The 19,392-nt window shown below is 37.4% G+C and overlaps 1 protein-coding gene across 5 annotated transcripts in view; it reads right to left on the bottom strand.

Annotated features, from left to right (window-relative positions):
* Nucleotides 1-18,893, bottom strand: part of igsf21a (immunoglobin superfamily, member 21a) — a 258,609-nt gene extending 239,716 nt beyond the window's left edge. The window contains exon 1 of one of the 5 annotated variants that reach the window (XM_067387240.1): nucleotides 18,837-18,893. In XM_067387240.1, coding sequence (XP_067243341.1) covers nucleotides 18,837-18,843 — 7 coding nt within the window. In that variant the 5' untranslated portion in view covers nucleotides 18,844-18,893. Of the gene's footprint in view, nucleotides 1-1,765; nucleotides 1,857-18,232; nucleotides 18,651-18,836 lie in introns of those variants that run through there. The other 4 variants (XM_067387239.1, XM_067387237.1, XM_067387238.1 and 1 more) reach the window with 4 other exon arrangements.
* Nucleotides 18,894-19,392: the final 499 nt, after the last annotated feature.

Genomic DNA, 19,392 nt, shown 5'->3' with positions numbered 1-19,392 from the left:
CGGACCGCGAAATATATGGGCGGCTAGATTGACCGCTCATTTCTGGGTGGCGGCTGGCTTGACCGCAGTCTGGTTTTCATGGTGCATTGTGGGACTTTTCAGGGAGCGAACGTTTCAATGCCCTGGGCTGCGTTCCAGTTCGGTTTTTAAATGCCCTTCCCTCGCTAACTTCACTCGGTCTTGTTGACTCGGATGTACGTCATTGCTTACGTTGCACGAGTGCCCACTTCTGGCGGAACCTTTGTATGGGCTGAACTGGAACGTCCTAAGCCCTTGATCACTTGGAATCGCAATGGAGCTGTTTTATTATTCTTTTTTTTTTCCCTTACAAAATTGTTTAATACAGCATTCTATATGTATATATGTGTGTTTTAAATGTTTAAAAAATAATTAATATATCATAGAGTTGTTTGTGGTGGGGTAAATTAAACGCGATATGCGGTGACGACACAATCGTGTTGCATTGTGGGTTATGGAGCTGCCTGAAGTGTACATATGAAGTAGACTCGCTCCCTCGTTCAAAGGGAGCGAGGGTCTGTCCATATAAACTTCCCTCGTCCACTTCACGAAGTGGAACGCACTTCAAAATGGCGGCAGGGATTCCCCCGAGGGGAAGTGTTTAGGGAAGTTCCAGTGCCCAAGGAAGTCGACCGGAAGTTGAAGTCGGCCGGGTGCCGCCATCTTGTAGCAGAACTTCACTTGCGTTAGCATCCCCATTGACTCCCATTCATTTTGGAGTCACTTTGACAGTGAATAACTTTACATCTGAGGCGTTTAAAGACTCCTTTTGTCCATTATTTATTTCCAAAGATACACGACAATGTATAAATGGCTCCATTACCTACTATGTTACATTATGGCCCCGTAGAAACAGTTTTTGTAAAAATAAGCTAACGATTGCGTCATAACCACTCGACTCTCTGTCGCACAGTAGAGAAATTACCGTACAGACAGGAAGAGAAGCTCGCAGGCAATCGGGGAGATTATCTTAATATGGCGTACTGGTGTTACATTTTAAAATACTATACAAACTAATTAATCAGAATACTTACTCCTGCTCACTCACGCCAAAGAACTCCCCGCTCAAGCTCGCCGTCTCTGCAAAATTAACGATGGCAGTTCTCACGCACAGCTACTAGAAGATTTACATCTGTCAGACAGGTTGCTGACGTCATCAAGCTTAGTGTGAGTCTGCGCGTCAGAAAGGGAAGTGCTAAAAATCGCTAAAAATGGGCTTCACTTGACTCAATTGAGTTCCAATGGGGTCGCTGTGTCCATTTCTTTTACTGTCTATGGGAAGTTCGCGAGTGCGTGTCTAAAACCAAACTGGAACGCAGCCCTGAAAGGATTCTGTGATTGAGACAGCCCTTAAAATGGCCGACTCCCTGGTCAGTGTCCTGACTACTGAACTAGGGAGCTGATTGAGACACAGGGATAATTAAGTTTCTACTCCTTTTGTGAAACATTTAACTTAACTTACACGATGGCTTTCATAAACACTTGTTTGATGGATTACTCAAACATACAAGAACGGTTTAAGAAAAATATCATGAATATGTAATATAATGTATATATTTATAAAAATAAAAAAAAATCCCATCTAGAGTTCAGTTTATAACTAAATAATGAGTTTTCTGAGGTAAACGTTATGCGAGTCGCGTGGCATTGTTCACAAGCTGTTTTTTGACGACCTTCCGTGGTTCATACAAGGATTGAGCGATGACATGATAACATTCGGTAAGCTGTACAGTATCTTTCAACATACCTTTTGATGTTTCTTCATGTTTATTTCGTGCTGTAGTAGTAAAGACGTAAATATAATCAGTTCACGTGCGCTCCGTGTTGCCGCTTCGCTCGAGCTGAAGTGCTACAACAACCTCTGTCACGGCACAATTAAAGGTGCAGTATGCGATTTTTGAAAAACGCTGTTGAAAAGTGGATCGGACCAAGCACCAAAAACACACTTGTAAACACTCATGATGAGGGAGGAGAACTCAGTGCACAAGATAGATATAAGCAGAACAACTGTAGAAAGAGACAAAAGAGGAAAAGGTCAGGGGAATTTAACTTTAAAAAGAAGTGTTACGATCAGGCAAGAGGTAAGAGCCGCATTAATATTGAGGAAGCTTTCTAGTGCTGCATGAGGGCCTGAAAACGGACACCGCAGTTGCTTTATTTCTTCTCTATATGTGAGTAACTTTGGTTTTGCTGTTTCACAGAACTAAGATATGCTGTCTTTTTGTTTGAATAGGCCTACTTGTGTCAGCTTGTTTGTTAAATGATTTGTTCACTTTCAAATGAAAATTAGCCCAAGCTTTACTCACCCTCAAGCCATCCTAGGTGTATATGACTTTCGTCTTTCTGATGCACACAATCTGAGATATATTAATAAATATCCTGACGCATCCGAGCTTTATAACGGCAATGAGCGATACCAACGAGTATGAAGCTGAAGAAAGTGCATCCATGGTTCGAATCTGCCCTCATATTGTTTTTTTTCCTCAAAGTTCAAAGAATTTCATTAATGTTTGTATATCAAGAGAGCAGGGACATGTTTGTGCTCAATTAACATCAACTGGATGTTTTATTTGCATTATATCCGTGCAACAAGATGATAATTTCGACCCAAAAGCACATTCTTTTCACGAGTGTTGTCGCGAGTCTCTCGCTGATATCTGATGCAAGGAGAGTTTAAGTTTGAAAGTGTGCATGTATCTGATCGAGAGCAGAGCCATTTGTGCTTGCGCAATCGTGTCTGAAAGCTCCATTCGATTTTTTTATTGGTTAAAATCAATGGAGAATGTCTCGTATTCCCACTTTATATTAGGTGGCCTTAACTACCATGTACTTACATCAAAAATAAGTACAATGTACTTATTGGGTTCATATTAAATTGCAAAACACTTTTGCTGCTATTGAGGACAAGGAGGGATATGGGTAAGGTTAGGGAAAGCTTTGGTGGTATGGATAAGTTTAAGGGATGGGTCAACAGTGTAATTATAAATGTAATTACAGAAATTAATTACAGATGTAATTGCATGCTGTTTTTTAAAATATAAGTACAATGTAAAAACATGTATGTGCACAATAAGTGCATTGTATCAAATGATTAATTTAAATGCAAGTACATAGTAGTTAAGTCCACTTAATATAAAGTGGGACCGATTCTTCCATAGTCATTGCATGCGTTGCATAGTGTGTACGTGAATGCAGGAGCAGAAGCATCAAGATAGGGTCGTGTTTGTGTTGGTAATTTCAAATATCAACAGCGTTTACCATGCATGTTGCAAATGTAATGTTATGTTACAACATTACATTTCATAATGAACTCAGACTCGTTTTCTATCAGTTCTTTTTTGTGAATTGGAATGTGTGCAAAGGATTTGGGTGACTGAAGGGTGCAAAGAATACACAATGCATCCTTCAAAAGCAGCTGAAATGAAGGACACGAAACAAAGTCTGCCTTCAAGGATTCTTCAAATTGATATGGCATTCGGCCGCCCTTGATGACTTGGCAGTCGTGATATGCAGCCTTACAACTGTCTTATTACTACTGTACCTGGTTATGTCATATGACAACAAAATGGCTACCTTTATGTTGGACTTCAATGATGACTACACTGATGATTTGGTGAATAAATATTATGAAATAAAATATTATCAATATTTAAATTGTAAATAGTTAAAACATGTTTTTAGAAATAATTTATTAGAAATGTGTAAATAAAAGACAAAAAATTGAGCCAAGCTAGGCTTTTAAAGAACTTCAGAAATATTTATATATTAACAGTTTTTTATACAAATAATACATAAATATCTATTATTATATGCATTTTTAAACATTTCAGTAAATCCAGACAAAAATGAGCATCACATCATGGTATGGCAGAGATGAAAATGAAACAATTAAACAAAAGCAATTCAGAAAACTTTTCAATTTTGTTTGGTTAATTTCAATAAACTGTCTTTTTATTATTACACAGGCTTGGAAAGGGGGAATGATCACTCTTCAAGCCAAAATAGAAATGGAAGAGCAATAACTGCACTGTCAACAGAACAAAAGCAGATGTAATGATAAAGGCCAGCACACTGTGAACACAACATATACAAAATCCAGAAAGATTTTATTCTTCTAAAATTGGCCAATCACTTGCAGTCCATTGCTTTTACTGTAAAGGGAGGGAATGGTTGAAGATCTTCAATAGAAACTGCAATTTGCAAGATCGTTTTATGTTTGTTCTGTTGTCACTCTTGTATTAATTCAGGGGATTCAGGGCATTCAGAGTCACTGTGGATGTGTCTCCACTAACCTGTATTCAGAGAGCAGAACTCACATTGAATCTAACAAATCCTATAGCATAAAGAAACTGTCAGTTTAATATAAATCATTAATCATGCATACCCTAATGATTTCCCTTTTTTCTGCAATCGTTTAATGCAAGCAGCGATTGAGGCACAGTGCCAACGGCCAACGATTGGTGGAGAGAAAGGTTGGCACATTCTTCTTTCCTGCCAATATCTATTCTCACTTCCTCTTGAGTCGATCCCAGCTGTCACAGGCAGACAGAAACAGGACAGAGGAAAGCCTCAGATCAGCTCACGGATCACAATCCTTAAATTCCCAACTAATACAGCCACCACAACCTTCCTTCAGCACCACCTTACCTTGCCGAAATGAGCTGTCACGAAAAAGAGCTGTTTCTTATGTTTCCATATGTAGCAACATAGAGCTTTGACGTGCCTCCATTATGATTTTTCAGATTACCTTTCATATAGTGTGTTATATAGCTGCGAATGTCAAAGGTCTGCAAATATCAAAATGCACGATAAATGGAGTCATTGTCTGAAATGATTCATGAGTAATTCCAGCCTTACTTAATGCTCAAACCTACGTTTGAAAATAATTAGCATAATGCCCGCCTATGGTCTTCACTGGCTGCCCGCGATCAGTCTACTTTAACCTGCCCTCAAACACCGTAGTCGTAGCTGAGGCCTGGAAGAGTTTGGTTTGTGTTATCGACATTTTGAAAAGATGCTTGTTTTTTGTTGTTTTTTTTTGCACTGCAAAAGCAAATCCACTTTGGATGCATTTCCAAAGGATGAGGACTTGAATTGATATAGTAAAACCAACACCATCATTACTGTTCATATCACTGTGTATACAAGGGCTGAGGAAGCCTCCGGAGCTGAAATTCAAATAAGTTAAAGGGTTAGTTCACCCAAAAATGAAATTCTGTCATTAATTACTCACCATCATGTCTTTATAAACCCGTAAGACCTTTGTTCATCTTTGGAACACAAATTAAGATATTTTTGATTAAATTTGATTAGTAAATGACTCGTACATAGACAGCAATACTTTCAAGGTCCAGAAAGACACTAAAGACATTGTTAAAACTATCAACGTGACTGCAGTGGTTCAACTTTAATTTTATGAAGCGACAAGAATACTTTTTTTGCGTTAAAAAAAAAATTTATTCAACAATATCTTCTCTTCTGTGTTTACATCCAGCGATTCCTGGTTCTATGTCAGAATGGCATCTTATTATTGGCCAGCTCCTGCGTCAGCATCACATGCCTGCTTTGTGCTGCTCATGTGATCAGCTTTGGCCAATACTGAGCCGGCATTTCGGACGTAAACATGGAAGCCATCACTGTGCTTACAGCGTCATCTGGGTAAGGATAATGACAGGGAAGAAAAGCGATTGTTGAATAAAGTCATTATTTTTGTTTTGGCGCACAAAAAGTATTCTTATCACTTCATAAAATTAAGGTTGAACCACTGCAGTCACATTGACTGTTTTAACGATGTCTTTAGTACCTTTCTGGACCTTGAAAGTGTTGATTATAATGCTGTCTATGGATGAGTCATATATCTCTTGGATTTCATCAAAATGTCTTAATTTGTGTTCCGAAGATGAACTAGGTCTTATGGGTGTGGAACGACATGTGGGTGAGTAATTAATGACAAAATTTTCATTTTTGGGTGAACTGACCCTTTAATGGCCATTTTTAGACACATTTGTAAGCAGTAGACTATTCACAACAGACTGGGCCATATGACCAATCAACGCAGAGTAGGCTCTCAGAAAGGAGGGGTCTAGTGAACCTCCTCTGTGAGGAAAGAGGTGTTGCAAACTAAATTGTAGGAGAACTCCAAAACAAAATAGGGACACTTTAATCTCAAGGGGATTATTTTGAACCCAGACACATCATAAAAAGCCTTACATTTGATGGCCATTTATGTCATAGCATCTCAAGAGGTTTGCTTGACCACCTGATCTACAGCCCTGGATTCACAGAACAAGTAGAGCTTGAATTATAATCCACATTAACCTTGAAATAAAGGAAGAATGCTGCTGCATTTAATCACAAGCACCCACTGTGGCCTCTTCTTTTTCCATGATTCTCATCAAAACAGGCCTTGTTCTCTGCACATTGACCCCTGAACCTGCTTCAAACCCTTAAGATTGATGATAATACTTTTGGCTAGTGTTCACCACTTTATCTTTCGAGCACTGTGCTAACAGCTAAGTGTTTGCTTTGTTTGTGACCCTCTAAATATATATAATCGCCTTTATTTTTAAAAAGCGGAAGAAAAATATTATCCAATATGTGAAGATAATAAGTTCCAGGAACTACAGTATGTGTTCTCAAAGTTCTCAGTCACTGGGCAGCACAGCTTGAATGATCTTCATAAGTACAGAAATAAAAGGAAAAGTAATCTTGGAAAGGCTCTGAAGAACATCACTCAGTAAATGTCTATATGTTTGTGCCAGCGCTGCATCCACTCCTGCAATAAAGAACTTCCAAGCAAGACTAGAATCAAGATTATTAGAGGTTCATTAATGGGAAGCTCAAGTCTGAACTTTGACCTCCAGGGATTTCAAATGAATGTGGTAAGAGATTAAAATCAATATATAACACAATAACCTTGAGAAATCGATGCATAAACTCCTTTTACATCTTATTAAAAGCAAAAGGGAGACTATAAGACAAGTCATTTGGCTGAATTTTTAAATAATTATCTCATAGTGAGAAAACAACAGAAGAAAAAGAGATATAAATAGTAATATTAGTAATATAGTAATAGTAATATAAATGATATGAAGTACACAGACAAGAGAAATATATACGACGGCCATGATATGTGAATAGGCGTGAATCAGTTTAAGCAAGCATGCAGCAATCTGTGGCTAGGGAAATGCAGGTCACTGAATTTGGGAAGTCATGGCTGCAGGTGGAATTTAAAGGATATGTGAATGTTTGCAGGGAAAAGCCACTGACACCGCTGGAGAAAGATGCATATTTCTACAAAATGTCACAGTTATTCTGTGTGTGATCTTAGCAGACATGTTACTACAGTATATGTAGTTGGATTATCCAGAATATCCATCCATCCACTTTTTAAATCAGTGTTGGGATGATGGAGACTATCCCAGCATCTTGGGCAAGTCCATCGCAGCACTCAAACATTATACACCTATCCTGCATATTTTTGGACTGTGGCGAAAACTAAATCTCCTTCATAAATGAAAATTAAACACTAAACAGCCATTTGATTTGCTAAAAAAAAAAAATAATAATAATTCCAACATTTACTGCTAGAAACTAGGAAATGTAGAGTTTGAATGTTCTGAGCTTGACACTACCATATGAAGGATGCAAAACAGGGAGAACTCTACATCTCCTGCACCAGCTGGGACTCGAAGCAGCAACTTTCATGCTACCCACTGAACCACCATGGTGCACAGGACACAATATTGTATCATCAAAAGTCTAGTTTAGTCACGATTAATCCCACTGTGGCTTCATTCAAATGCCAAACAGTAGCTCAAACATAGAGTGTGGCTTTTAATAATGCCAAGGTCATGGGTTCAATTTCCAAGAAATGCATAAGCCAATTGTGCCTCGCTTGGGCTGCATCTTGGACAAAAAGCTGCATTTGAACACATCGCAAAGACTACAACTGACTGACAACTAGCATGGATTCTGTGCCCGTGTGTAAGAAAATAACTATCAAAATAAGGTATCAATAGTCTATTGACGTCATTTAAAAGGAGAAACCGAATTAGGACTGCACACAAACAGTAAACAAAGTAGCGCTTGCTTACCATTTTGAATATTAATCATACTTCATTCCAGGTGGCTCATGTTGTTCTAAAAATATTCACAAATTGGAATGCTCAGATAAGATGGCATCAAATTAGAACAGCCCTCTGTCTGTGCCATCTTGACTTCTTTGCTAATTTTATCACTTTTGCTTTTATTCTCGTTCACTGAATCGTTCGCTAAACTGAACAGCCAATCAGAGTGATCTCTCTCACAGATGGCCCTGACGCCGATTCAACAAACTGCCGCTGACTTGAGCCCGACTAGAGCCGCCAATGTGTGGAACTCACTGCAAAAACTAGCCTGATAGATGCTCGCCAACAGCCCGGCGGCACACCGTTGGCTTGATGTGTCACAACGGCCCTGATTCATTTGGAAACCATATATGTATTTTCCTTACCAGATCAAAATAGACCTGCTAAATTGTGAATTAAATGTTCATTACTCAAAAGTAACTTTGTTTATTGAATTATTGCAAAGATGGCCATATATAGATTATATTCAACACAATAACACTCATCGGCTCATGTGCTATTGCCTTACTGAATCCCTGCAATGATGCTCTGCTGTAAGTGTGTGTATGATTATGGAACTTATTCAGCTAATCTGATAACGCAGCCATATCCTGTACAGCCACAAAACACATCTTAACGTTTTTTTGTCTGTCTATCATGATGAAAGCCCTTCATAACATGATTCAGCTGAAGAGATGCACATCCTTTGCATTAGAGACTCGGTGATGAGCTCAGAGAAGATGGGTGAAGAGCTTTAGATTGCTTTTACTCTCTGCAATTGTCATTCAAAGCATTTATTGACACAACCACTTATCTAAACAATGTGATGACACAGGAAGCTGCCCCTTAACCAACCTGTGGAGCATTGATAATTTAACTATTAGGCCTAAATAGTAAAAATTATTATGATTATTAATTGTAGTCTATATGTTACAATTAATTATTCAAATCAAAACAATAATTCTATATTATGATAGCACTTTATAGTTAACCAATAGAAGCTTATTGTAAAGTAAAATGAATTAATAATGAAAAACACCTTTGTTACAGTATTTATTCATCTTCATTAACATTACACCTGTTCATTGTTAGTTCATGTTAGCTCAGATCCATTAAATAACATTAACAGATACAACTTTTGATTTTATTAGTGTATTAAACCCTATTCACATGAGATTAGTATTATCTGGGGACCTTGTGAGATTTAGAAACTGACTTATATCCCAGATATGATGTCAAGGCTTTGCTTTTCACCAGGTTAAAATCTAGAAGCTCAAGCTTTGCACTTGATTTATTTGTAACACATTAACCTCAAATTATGATGTGAACCCCCTCGCTTTATTGTGCACTGTTTTGGATTGGCTATTGGCTATATCATAAACAGTTCCTTACCGCATGCTGCTATACATGTTGTCCATCTTCATCTAATCATTCTTTTTGTTTTCACTCTTCTGATTGTTTTTTAGCTTTCTGCAAATTGTACAGTTCTATGGTTTATAGCGATATGACCCAGCATGCAAAATCATATCAAAACACAAAATTCTTCGCAAAAGATGGATAAAAAGGCACACAGGAAACAAAAACCTTGAAAAACAGATATACAACCCCACCAAATCCTGACCAAATCACAGAGATGCCAATTCGCACTGGACTAATGGTAGGTCATACGCAGGGGATTTTTTACTTTACAAATTACAGACATAGTCTCAGCCTCAGACGGATTGTTGGATGAACGTCTGATGCACTGGAAACAGTTAAGGATTTTTGAGGTCATCATCTGGTTGGTTGAATTCTACAGGATGTCCAGGAGACATGTGCCGCGTTCTTTAACGGTCCGCCCAGAAACAAATGCTGTGATGCCAAACCCCCTCATGGAAGAAGAAAGCTGTCGTGTTTACAACTGTGACAATGAGCGTTTTCCAGGATCAACTAAATGCTGGATTTTCAAAAGTATGTAAAGTTTCAGTAAACTTGCACAAGGTTCTTAAATTAATAATTTATTAGATACACGCCTGTCTGTTATTGCAGGGCCATCGACTTTACATTTTCACACTCCTAAACATGACACGGAACAAAACGAACTGTGACTGGTTACATGTCAGTCCGAACCGTTACATGTCAGTCGAAGGTCTGTCTACACAAGACTATTACAGACATGGCCGATTCGATTGTTATTAAGATCACAGACAACCTCCGATTTATTACAAATGACTAGAGGTCACCAGGTAGGCTAATTCCAAATTGTTCCAAACCTGTAAAAAATATATTTTGAAGAATGTTTTTACCCAAACAGTTGTGGGGCAGCATTGACTTCCATAGTATGGAAAAAAAAAAAATATTATGGAAGTCAATGGTGCCCCACAACTGTTTGGGTACAAACATTCTTCAAATTATCTTCCTTTGTGTTCAGCAGAACAAAGAAAATGTTTGGAACAACGTGAGGGTGAGTACATGACAGAATTTTCATTTTTGGGTAAACTATCCCTTTAGCTATAATGCTTTAGATATACAGTGCCCTCCACAATTATTGGCACCCTTAGTAAATATGAGCAAAGGTGGATGTGAAAATAAATCTGCATTGTTTATCCTTTTGATCTTTCATTCAAAAAATTCACAATATTCTAACCTTTCATTGAAGGACAACAGTTGAAAGTGGGGGGAAACTCACATTATGAAATAAATGTTTTTCTCCAATACATGTTGGCCACAATTATTGGCACCCCTAGAAATTCTTATGAGTAAAATATCTCTGAAGCATATTCCCATTCATATTTACTTTTTTTTTTAGCACACCAGGGTGACTAGGAGCATGAAATTGTCCAGCCATGACTATAATATAAACCAGGAATATAAACATGAGGAAACACAAAGGCCAAATTCCCGTAATCATTCATCACAATGAGAAAAAACAAAGAATATATAGTTCTGATGTGCAGCAAAAGATTGTTGGGCTTCACAAAATAGAAAGTGGCTCTAAGAAAATACCTAAAACATTGAAAATCCCCATTTCCACTATCAGGGAAATAATTAAGAAGTTCCAATCAACTAAACATGTTACAAATCTGCCTGGAAGAGGATGTGTGTCTAAATTGTCCTAATGTGAAGTGAGGAGGAAAGTTTGAGTGGACAAAGACTCTCCAAGGATCACAGCTGGAGAATTGCAGAGATTAGTTGAGTCTTGAGTCTCAGAAAGCCTAAAAAAAATTATCAAACAACACCTACATCCCCACAAGATGTTTGGGAGGGTTTCAAGAAAAATCCTCTGCTCTCATCCAGAAACAATCTCCAGCATATTCAGTTGTCAGACAAGACTGGAACTTCAAACAGGACCGGCTATGGTCAGATGAAACTATAAAAAGAGCTTTTTCGCAGCAAACCCACCAGATGGGTTTGGTGCACACATGGATAAAAAGTACCCCATGCCCACGGTTAAATATACTGCTGGATCTTTAATGTTGTGGGCCTATTGTTCTGCTGGAGGTCCTGGACTTCTTGTTCAGATACATGGTATCATGGATTCTATCAAATACCAACAGATAAAAAATCAAAACCTAATTGCTTCTGCTAGAAATCCAATAATGTGCTGTGGTTGGATCTTCCATTAGGACAATGATCCAAAACAAACATCAAAACCAACACAAAAATGGGTCACTGAGCACAAAATGAAGCTTCTGCCATGGCCATCTCAGTCCCCTGACCTGAACTCTAAAGAAAATGAGTGGAGTGAACTGAAGAGAAGAAGCACCAACATGGAGCTGGAATCTGAAGGATCTGGAGAGATTCTGCATGAAGGAATGGTCTCTGATCTCTTGTCAGGTGTTCTCCAAACTCATCAGGCATTATAGGTGAAGACTCAGAGCTGTTATCTTGGCAAAACAAGGTTGCAAAAAGTTTTGAATAAAAGGGTGCCAATAATTGTGGCCAACGTGTTTTGGAGAAAAACATTTATTTCATAATGTGATTTTCCCCCCACTTTCAATTATTTTCCTAAAATGAAAGGTTATAATTTTGTGATTTTTTTGAATGAAAGATCAAAAGGATAAACAATGCAGATTTATTTTCACAGCTGCTTTTGCTCATAATTACTAAGGGTGCCAATAATTGTGGAGGGCACTGTATTTATGATTTTTAGTTCAACTAATGTGGTTGTTAAGTGTTACATATGATGTTTATGTTATAATTATATACATTTATAATACAGTAAACTCTACAATAGAGAAATACCAAATGTTAAATGACAAATATAAAAACATTATTGTGGTGAATTGGATAGTGCATTGAATAATTTTATGTGAACATGGAATTTTTTTGTTTTGTTTTGTTTTGCTGGCAAGTCCTAGTTAATATTTATCCCTGATTAAATGCGAAGGCCAGTGAAAATGTTTCTAAAAGAAATGCAGAAAATGTAAAATTTTAATTTCCTTCCCATTCAGCTTTGAATTTGAATTTCAAATATTCCCCATTATGTTTGAAATAAAACTGAACTGAAATGTAAGTGTCACAAGGGTCATATGTTCCGCCACTGACCTTGATTTTTTGAGAAACGAAGGCAGCTAGATGAATTAAATCTGAATCCATTTGACTGTAGTTTCAAAACATCTATCCAGAGTTAACAATAGCTTTATCTGCAAATGAAAAATTGTCAAAGGTAATCAATTTTCAGCACAGGGCTGCCAAATCCACAGCTCAGCGCATAAACATATAATCATTTAATTTATGCTTGCAAAAACAAAAGACAAAGCTGCCCAACTTGAGCAAATTTCCATGTCAAAGGACAGGCATGCCAGTAAAGATCACCTCAGCCTGCTCATTAATCAGAATCATTTTCACAGGTGCACAGATACGAGCATCCAAACACAAATAAACATTGCAATGCTATTTGTTAACAGTCAGCACCTAGAATCTTCAATTGTAACGAATGGTGTTGATGAAAATATAGCTGAAATAAATCCATTTATCTCTGTCCTCTGATCACAAAATGATAATTTAATGAAGCAGTACTGTAAGTACAGTATTGATGCACTATTCCACCCTTCTATAAATAAGCCGTTTTACAGCCACTCTGCATTATTCAATATGTGCTCTTCTATTCTCCCCCAGCTGACTGAAGCCCTTAAAGCTTTTATACAATACAGCGACCTGCATACACCAGTATAGTTTGCAGAAAGCATTACATCCTCTGTATGACAAGGAGTACGGGAACACAGCCGGCATGGTACAACCGTCAATATTCAAATGGATTATGTTTGTTTTCATTTGCTGTTAAGAAATGGCAGCGTTGGCTTGAGCCCTGAGCTCTGTCACCTTTCCAATGTGAACAGCAGAAACAGGAATAATAGAACATTTATTAATATTACCATGAACTGCACAGACTCGAAAACAATATGCAAAATTGTTAACATGACATAGGCTGAAAAGGAAAATTGTCAATTTTGGTTCTAAATGTCTCTTGAATTTCAATGTTTAATGCTATCAGTAGCCAGAAATTCACTGCACACATAATATTTATCTTTGGGGCAAAATGAAACTGTATTTACTTAACCTGTATTTACTTTGTTCAAAGTTTGATGTCAAGATACCAACTCAAATACACTTTTTTGAGTATTTAAAACAGATTTTATCAAGTGACAGATTAATTTCAGACGATTCCCCCCCCAAATTTGAGTTGAGTTAGACACAGTGCCTTTGACACCAACAGCAAAATGGCACGGGAGGTGTTGCCTCCTGTTTTTAGTTTATATTGATTTTGCTATCTTAAAGGTAGGGTAGGCGATTTTTATGAACACCTTTTGTTAAACTGTTTGAAACTCACTTCACATCCTGATATTAATCAATTATTGAAGTGATCTACATATTAAAACATGTACATATATCTTCTGTGGAAGTCTCAGAACCAAAAAAAAAAAAAAAAGAAAAAAAAAAATCACTGAATTCGTTCCTACCTGCCTGTTAACAAGTATTCTGTAAGGCTATGCAGAGTTGTAGACAGATAGTCACAGAGCGCCGCAAACATACAGCAGCTGCCTTTTATAGTTCCTCCTGAACTAAAACAATGTATGCTGTGTTCACGCCATATTGTAACCATAATTACAAGATACTCAGACTCGGATTTATGCATTTCTGTCAACACTATCAATGCCGAAATTAATCTGCAGCAGTCAGGTGGAGATGTTTACGTTCAATATTATTGTAATGTTACGTGCTTCTAGACATGAGGTAGTTTAACTAGGTAGTTGTTGTGTTTAACCGTCTCATGATGCTTTACAGATTCTGCTGTGTACGTTCATGTGATTTGGAGGAGGCGTGGCTTTGGAGACGCTCTGAAGGGAGGGTGGGATCTTATGCTTTCAAAGCTAGTTTGCTATTGCTAGCCTCTCCAAAATTGCCTACCCTATCTTTAAAGGGTTAGTTCACACAAAATTTGTAATTCTGTCATCAATTATTCACCCTCACATCGTTCCATCGATCATGTCTCTTCAGAAGACTTGAATTAAACCACTTGATTCATGTGGATTTATTCTACAATGTCTTTATGGACATTTTGAACCATCGGAGCTTTGGGTGAATAGAGTTTCAATGTTGGGACAGAAATCTCTCAGATTTCAATAAAAATATCTTTATTTGTGTCCTCAAGATAAACAAAAATCTTATGGGATGGGAGCAACATGAGAGCGAGGAATTGATGACATAATATTATGTTTTTTTCCCCAGTAATGGCAAGCTCTTGGGTTCAATTTCCTGGCAAAATGTATACAATGAGTGCAATTTAAATTACTTTGAATAAAAGCATCTTCCTACTGCATAAATGTAACAAAAATAGACCTGTGACCATTTTTTTTGCTTTACGAACCACCAGTTGAGAACTGCTGCTCTATGAACCTCTAAAATGTGGTTGATGAAACTGTTGAGAGAGAAAACTGACTACACTCAGCTCAGAAAGAGATCAGCATTTGAATGTACTTGCTTTGATGTTTCATCATCAAAAGACATTATCAGATCAAAATTAAATTGATGTATTATGTTTTTGTACTGCATCTGCATGATCAGATGACATCTTCCTTTTTAACATCTAAAAATTCAAAGCAGATGATTCAGATTCATCTCCCCCATTGCAACTTAACTGAGCCAAGACAGAAGTAAGTGTGTTTTGGACAGTTAGCATAAAGATAACTCATTTGTCTTCCTTTGAATACTTCATTTGGAAGATTCAAGTTTGTATTGGGTGACAAAGAAGCTCCTGAAGGTCACATTTATGTCTTCTAAGGAGGCAGGAAATCAAAGAGTGATTATTGAAGACTAAAGCTGGAATTGCCAACACCTGTCTCTGACTGCAGCTAGTGCAGTTGATCATGATGGATCTGTTAGGGAAGAAGTCTCTTAAGAAGAGGAAATGGAGGAATCCACCAGGGGGTTGAATGGCTCAGTTGTGGAGAGCCGGCACTGCCCTGAGCTCTGAGGGGTGTAGAGGGTGATGGTGTGGGAGTTAAAGGTCATTAGGACTAAAAGAACCTCCAGACGAGATATATTTCTAGAAGATTTTTCCAAAGTCTGAGGTAGCCGTAATGTCAGGAGGGCAGAACAGCTCCTTGATGAAAGATGGATCCATTTTCTAAAGTATGAAATGTTGTCTTTAACTATTAAAATAAACAGAAAGGAAACTTGTTCATTTGGACAATCAGATGTCCTCATCTACTGAAAGAGATCATGGTTGAGGATTTGCATAAGATTGTGTGTCAACAGTGTCAATAGTATCATTGTTAAACTATTATAAGATGTTTATTAACATTTTTAATTTTTATTTTTCTATTTTCATTTTAGTTAAAGTTTAAGTAATTTTGTTGTCTATTTTTAAATCATTTTTATGGTTTTATTTTTATTTTTTTTTAGTTAACGATAATAACCTTAGTTTTGAATGGCATGTCAGTAAATAAATGATATGAATCATTTATATCAGCTAAATAAATGACAGCATTAATGAAGATCACAAAGCAATACGGTTGTCAATCTTAATTTTATTACTGTCATCAAAAACCGCTGATCACAAAATTATGTGCAAAATTGTACACCAGCCAGGCAGCAGGACACTGAAATGGTGATGGAAAGGAAATAGGAGGATGACAATGGCACTCAACCCATAAAAAAACATCTCCTGTCCATTAATTGTGGTTGTAGACTGTCCATTCCGCAATTTGAGACCACAACCTCAGCTGAACTTTGAGACCTGATGGTTTATGCAACAATAAATGATTCTCCCTGTCTCTGGCTCACTCACCAGCCTTCATAATGCTCAGGTGGCCTGTATTAAAATATAGGACACGCCAACCACCAGTGCAGTCAGAAATCATGACTGATCGCTTCACTCTGTAAGGCATTATTTGCGGGACACCGCTGGAGTTATATCACTGACTTTATCTTGATTTAAATATCTTTGTGGGGGTTTTGCATGAGGACGTGTAATCTTCCAGTACAGAGAGAACGAAAACAGCTGGGCGGGGGTGAAGATGAGTACCATAAACGTGCCAGATGTCACCCTGAGATTAGAACCTGAACACATCAATCATCAAATACAACTGGGGATTTCAACCCAGGGATACCCCATACAGACTTTCGGTCAACTCAGGGTCCCCAATCATAAACAAATTCACAGCATATCACAGTGGTTCAAACAGTCACCTTAAATTGTACGTTTAAAGCGTTTATTACATTTTCTTTCACTTGCAAGAGAAAATAAAATAGTCAGCAATGAAAAATGCCACTAACTCACAGCAGTAATGCTTTCAGCAGTAAATATCAATTTTCCTCCAGGTATCAGGCTGTTACAGCATACAGTAAATGCTTTGTGCATTATGTAAATCAAAGCATGGAAAGATTGGGGGTGGAAGAACATCTTGGTAAAAGTGAAACGAGGGGAAAGCTATTCAGTGCGAATTTACAATATGTTCCTAGAAGCCTACTTCAACAGTAGTTTTTTCCTTTTTTTTTTTTTAGAATAAAGTACAGAAAGTAAGAATACAGTGCAACCAACTGCATTTGTTACTATTACACAGGGTCAGTGTGTGAATTATTCAATGATTTTCAGGGGGTTACTTTTTAAATAAAATCTCTCAGTAATCTGCTTTGTTTCGCACTTCTGAATTGTATAACGGCGTCCCCATGGGCTATCAAATTTATTTATTATTAAATGTGTATAAAAGATGACAATGTAGGTTTTGTCAATGTTTGGCATTGTAAAGGAAAGTGAATGAGCAGTTTACTGTTGTCATGGTTACTATCTCACGATGATTTCAGTTCATGAATGTCTATAGCCCACTCTGACGAACTTGTAATCTAACTTTTGTGGTTACTAGAAATGTACTAGAAATGAAATGTAATTGTTAAAGGAATATACTTTGGAACTCTGCCAACTTCATTTAATGAAGTTCAAACCTTATTTATGAGGGTCAAATTCGCCAGAAAGAGAAAATATTTTAAAAAAAAAATAAACAAAATGGTAAATGACTCAATTGTCCCATAATGCAACACTGGTTAATATTTAGCCGAGAGACAGACAGAGAGAGAGAGAGAGAGAGAGAGAGAGAGAGAGAGAGAGAGATGATCCCTTGGTTAAGGTATGTCTCGGTTCATCTTTAAAAAAAAAAAAAAAAAAAAAAAAAAGGCAAATGTGTGCCTCTTTTCAGACTTACGAATTATGCATATGTAATCATGAGATTTGACTATTAAATAATAAATATGGTCAGGGTTAAAGTCAATAGCTCTTGGCACTACTGCGTTCAGCCTCATTTATTCCTGGGCGTCAGAATGTTCAAACGTCCTGCTGTTTCACAATGTACCGTATGAAAAATGACATTCACCCAGTGTCTCTGCTCTTACCCAGCCAACACTACCCCAAAGTACCGTGGCTGAAGCCTTGGTATTCTCGGAGAATCCAAACTAAGCGGCGTCTCGCATAAAACGGACAAACTTGATCTAAGTAAATATGAAAGATGTCTCAATATGCGCGTGCACCGGTTTCTGAGGAGAATATGTGTGTGCGGAATTCGAAACGATGTGCAGAATTAATGTTTTCCAATATAAAGCTCATAAAACACAACACAACAATTACTTACCAACAGCTACTTGCAGTAGATCAGCGCACAAGAGAAAACACAAAGACAGGACGGTCATCTTTCCCATATTTTGCAATAAATCCCAAACTCCATTTGCGTTTACATGCTCTCCGGCAGCTCGCCGCGTATTTCCCACCATTCCAAAGGGATGCGATTCCACAAACTGGTCATGATACTGTCCAAGTGTCGGAGGGAAGATGGAAGTTTAAAACAAATGCGCACTTCAAAGGATGTAAGGTTGTTGAAGATTGCGTAAAGATTATTAAAAGCGTTGCATTGTGAAATAGTCTCCTCGCGAAGGCTGCAACCAACGTTTACGCACAGACGAGGATTAAAAAATAGATATGGATTTGGATGAAAATCTCTCTCACTCTCTCTCTCTCTCTCTCTCTCTCTCCCTCCCTCCCTCTAGAAGCAGACACGAACACAGTCACTCGTGATCACTCGCTTTTTATTTCACACAATTTTCCTTAATCCTACTCTGGCTCCAAACCCTTCCCCTCTAATTCTGTCCGCTAAGCCGATTTATTCGTGCTGGATTTTTCCCTACACTGAAAAGGTTTTGAAAGATCATTATAGGCATATACGTTGTGAGATGCCTTACCCTGCATTAACTGCACAGAACCTGGAAAGATCAAGCGCTGGAAATGTTTCTACGAACAGCGTCACCTAGGGTATCTGCAAATGAACCCCACTCAGCTTCAGTGAGTTTTCATGTTTCAGTAAGTTTTCGTTCAGGCGGGACAATAGGGATGTCTGTGAAGATAAATAAGATAAATTCATTTAAAAATCTAGGTCAAAATATACGTCATATTATTAGAAATGTAGTCTTTGCATTCGTGTGGGTTTCATTTTTTAAAAAGTATGTTCTATACAAAGATTTTGATTCAATGACTTGAATCTTGTAAAAGTACTAAAATACACATATCTCAAACATAATTTTTAAGATAATCTCTCTCTCTCTCTCTGCAGTACTGAAATACATTTGTTTCTCATGATTCTGGTCACATGACAACAAAAAAAATTAAGTGTAATTCATTCATTCATTCATATAATAATATATTTAGCCCCAAACAAATTGATGGCTAATTAATTGAATCACAATGTAAAATTTGCACTTTATTTAAAGGGTTAGTTCACCCAAAAATTATCCCATGATT

The sequence above is a fragment of the Chanodichthys erythropterus genome, chromosome 6 (genome assembly GCF_024489055.1).
Source record: "Chanodichthys erythropterus isolate Z2021 chromosome 6, ASM2448905v1, whole genome shotgun sequence".
NCBI classification, from domain to species: Eukaryota; Metazoa; Chordata; class Actinopteri; order Cypriniformes; family Xenocyprididae; genus Chanodichthys; species Chanodichthys erythropterus.
The sequence above is the reverse complement of the archived record's forward strand: the minus strand, read 5'-3'. Positions and strand labels throughout refer to the sequence as shown.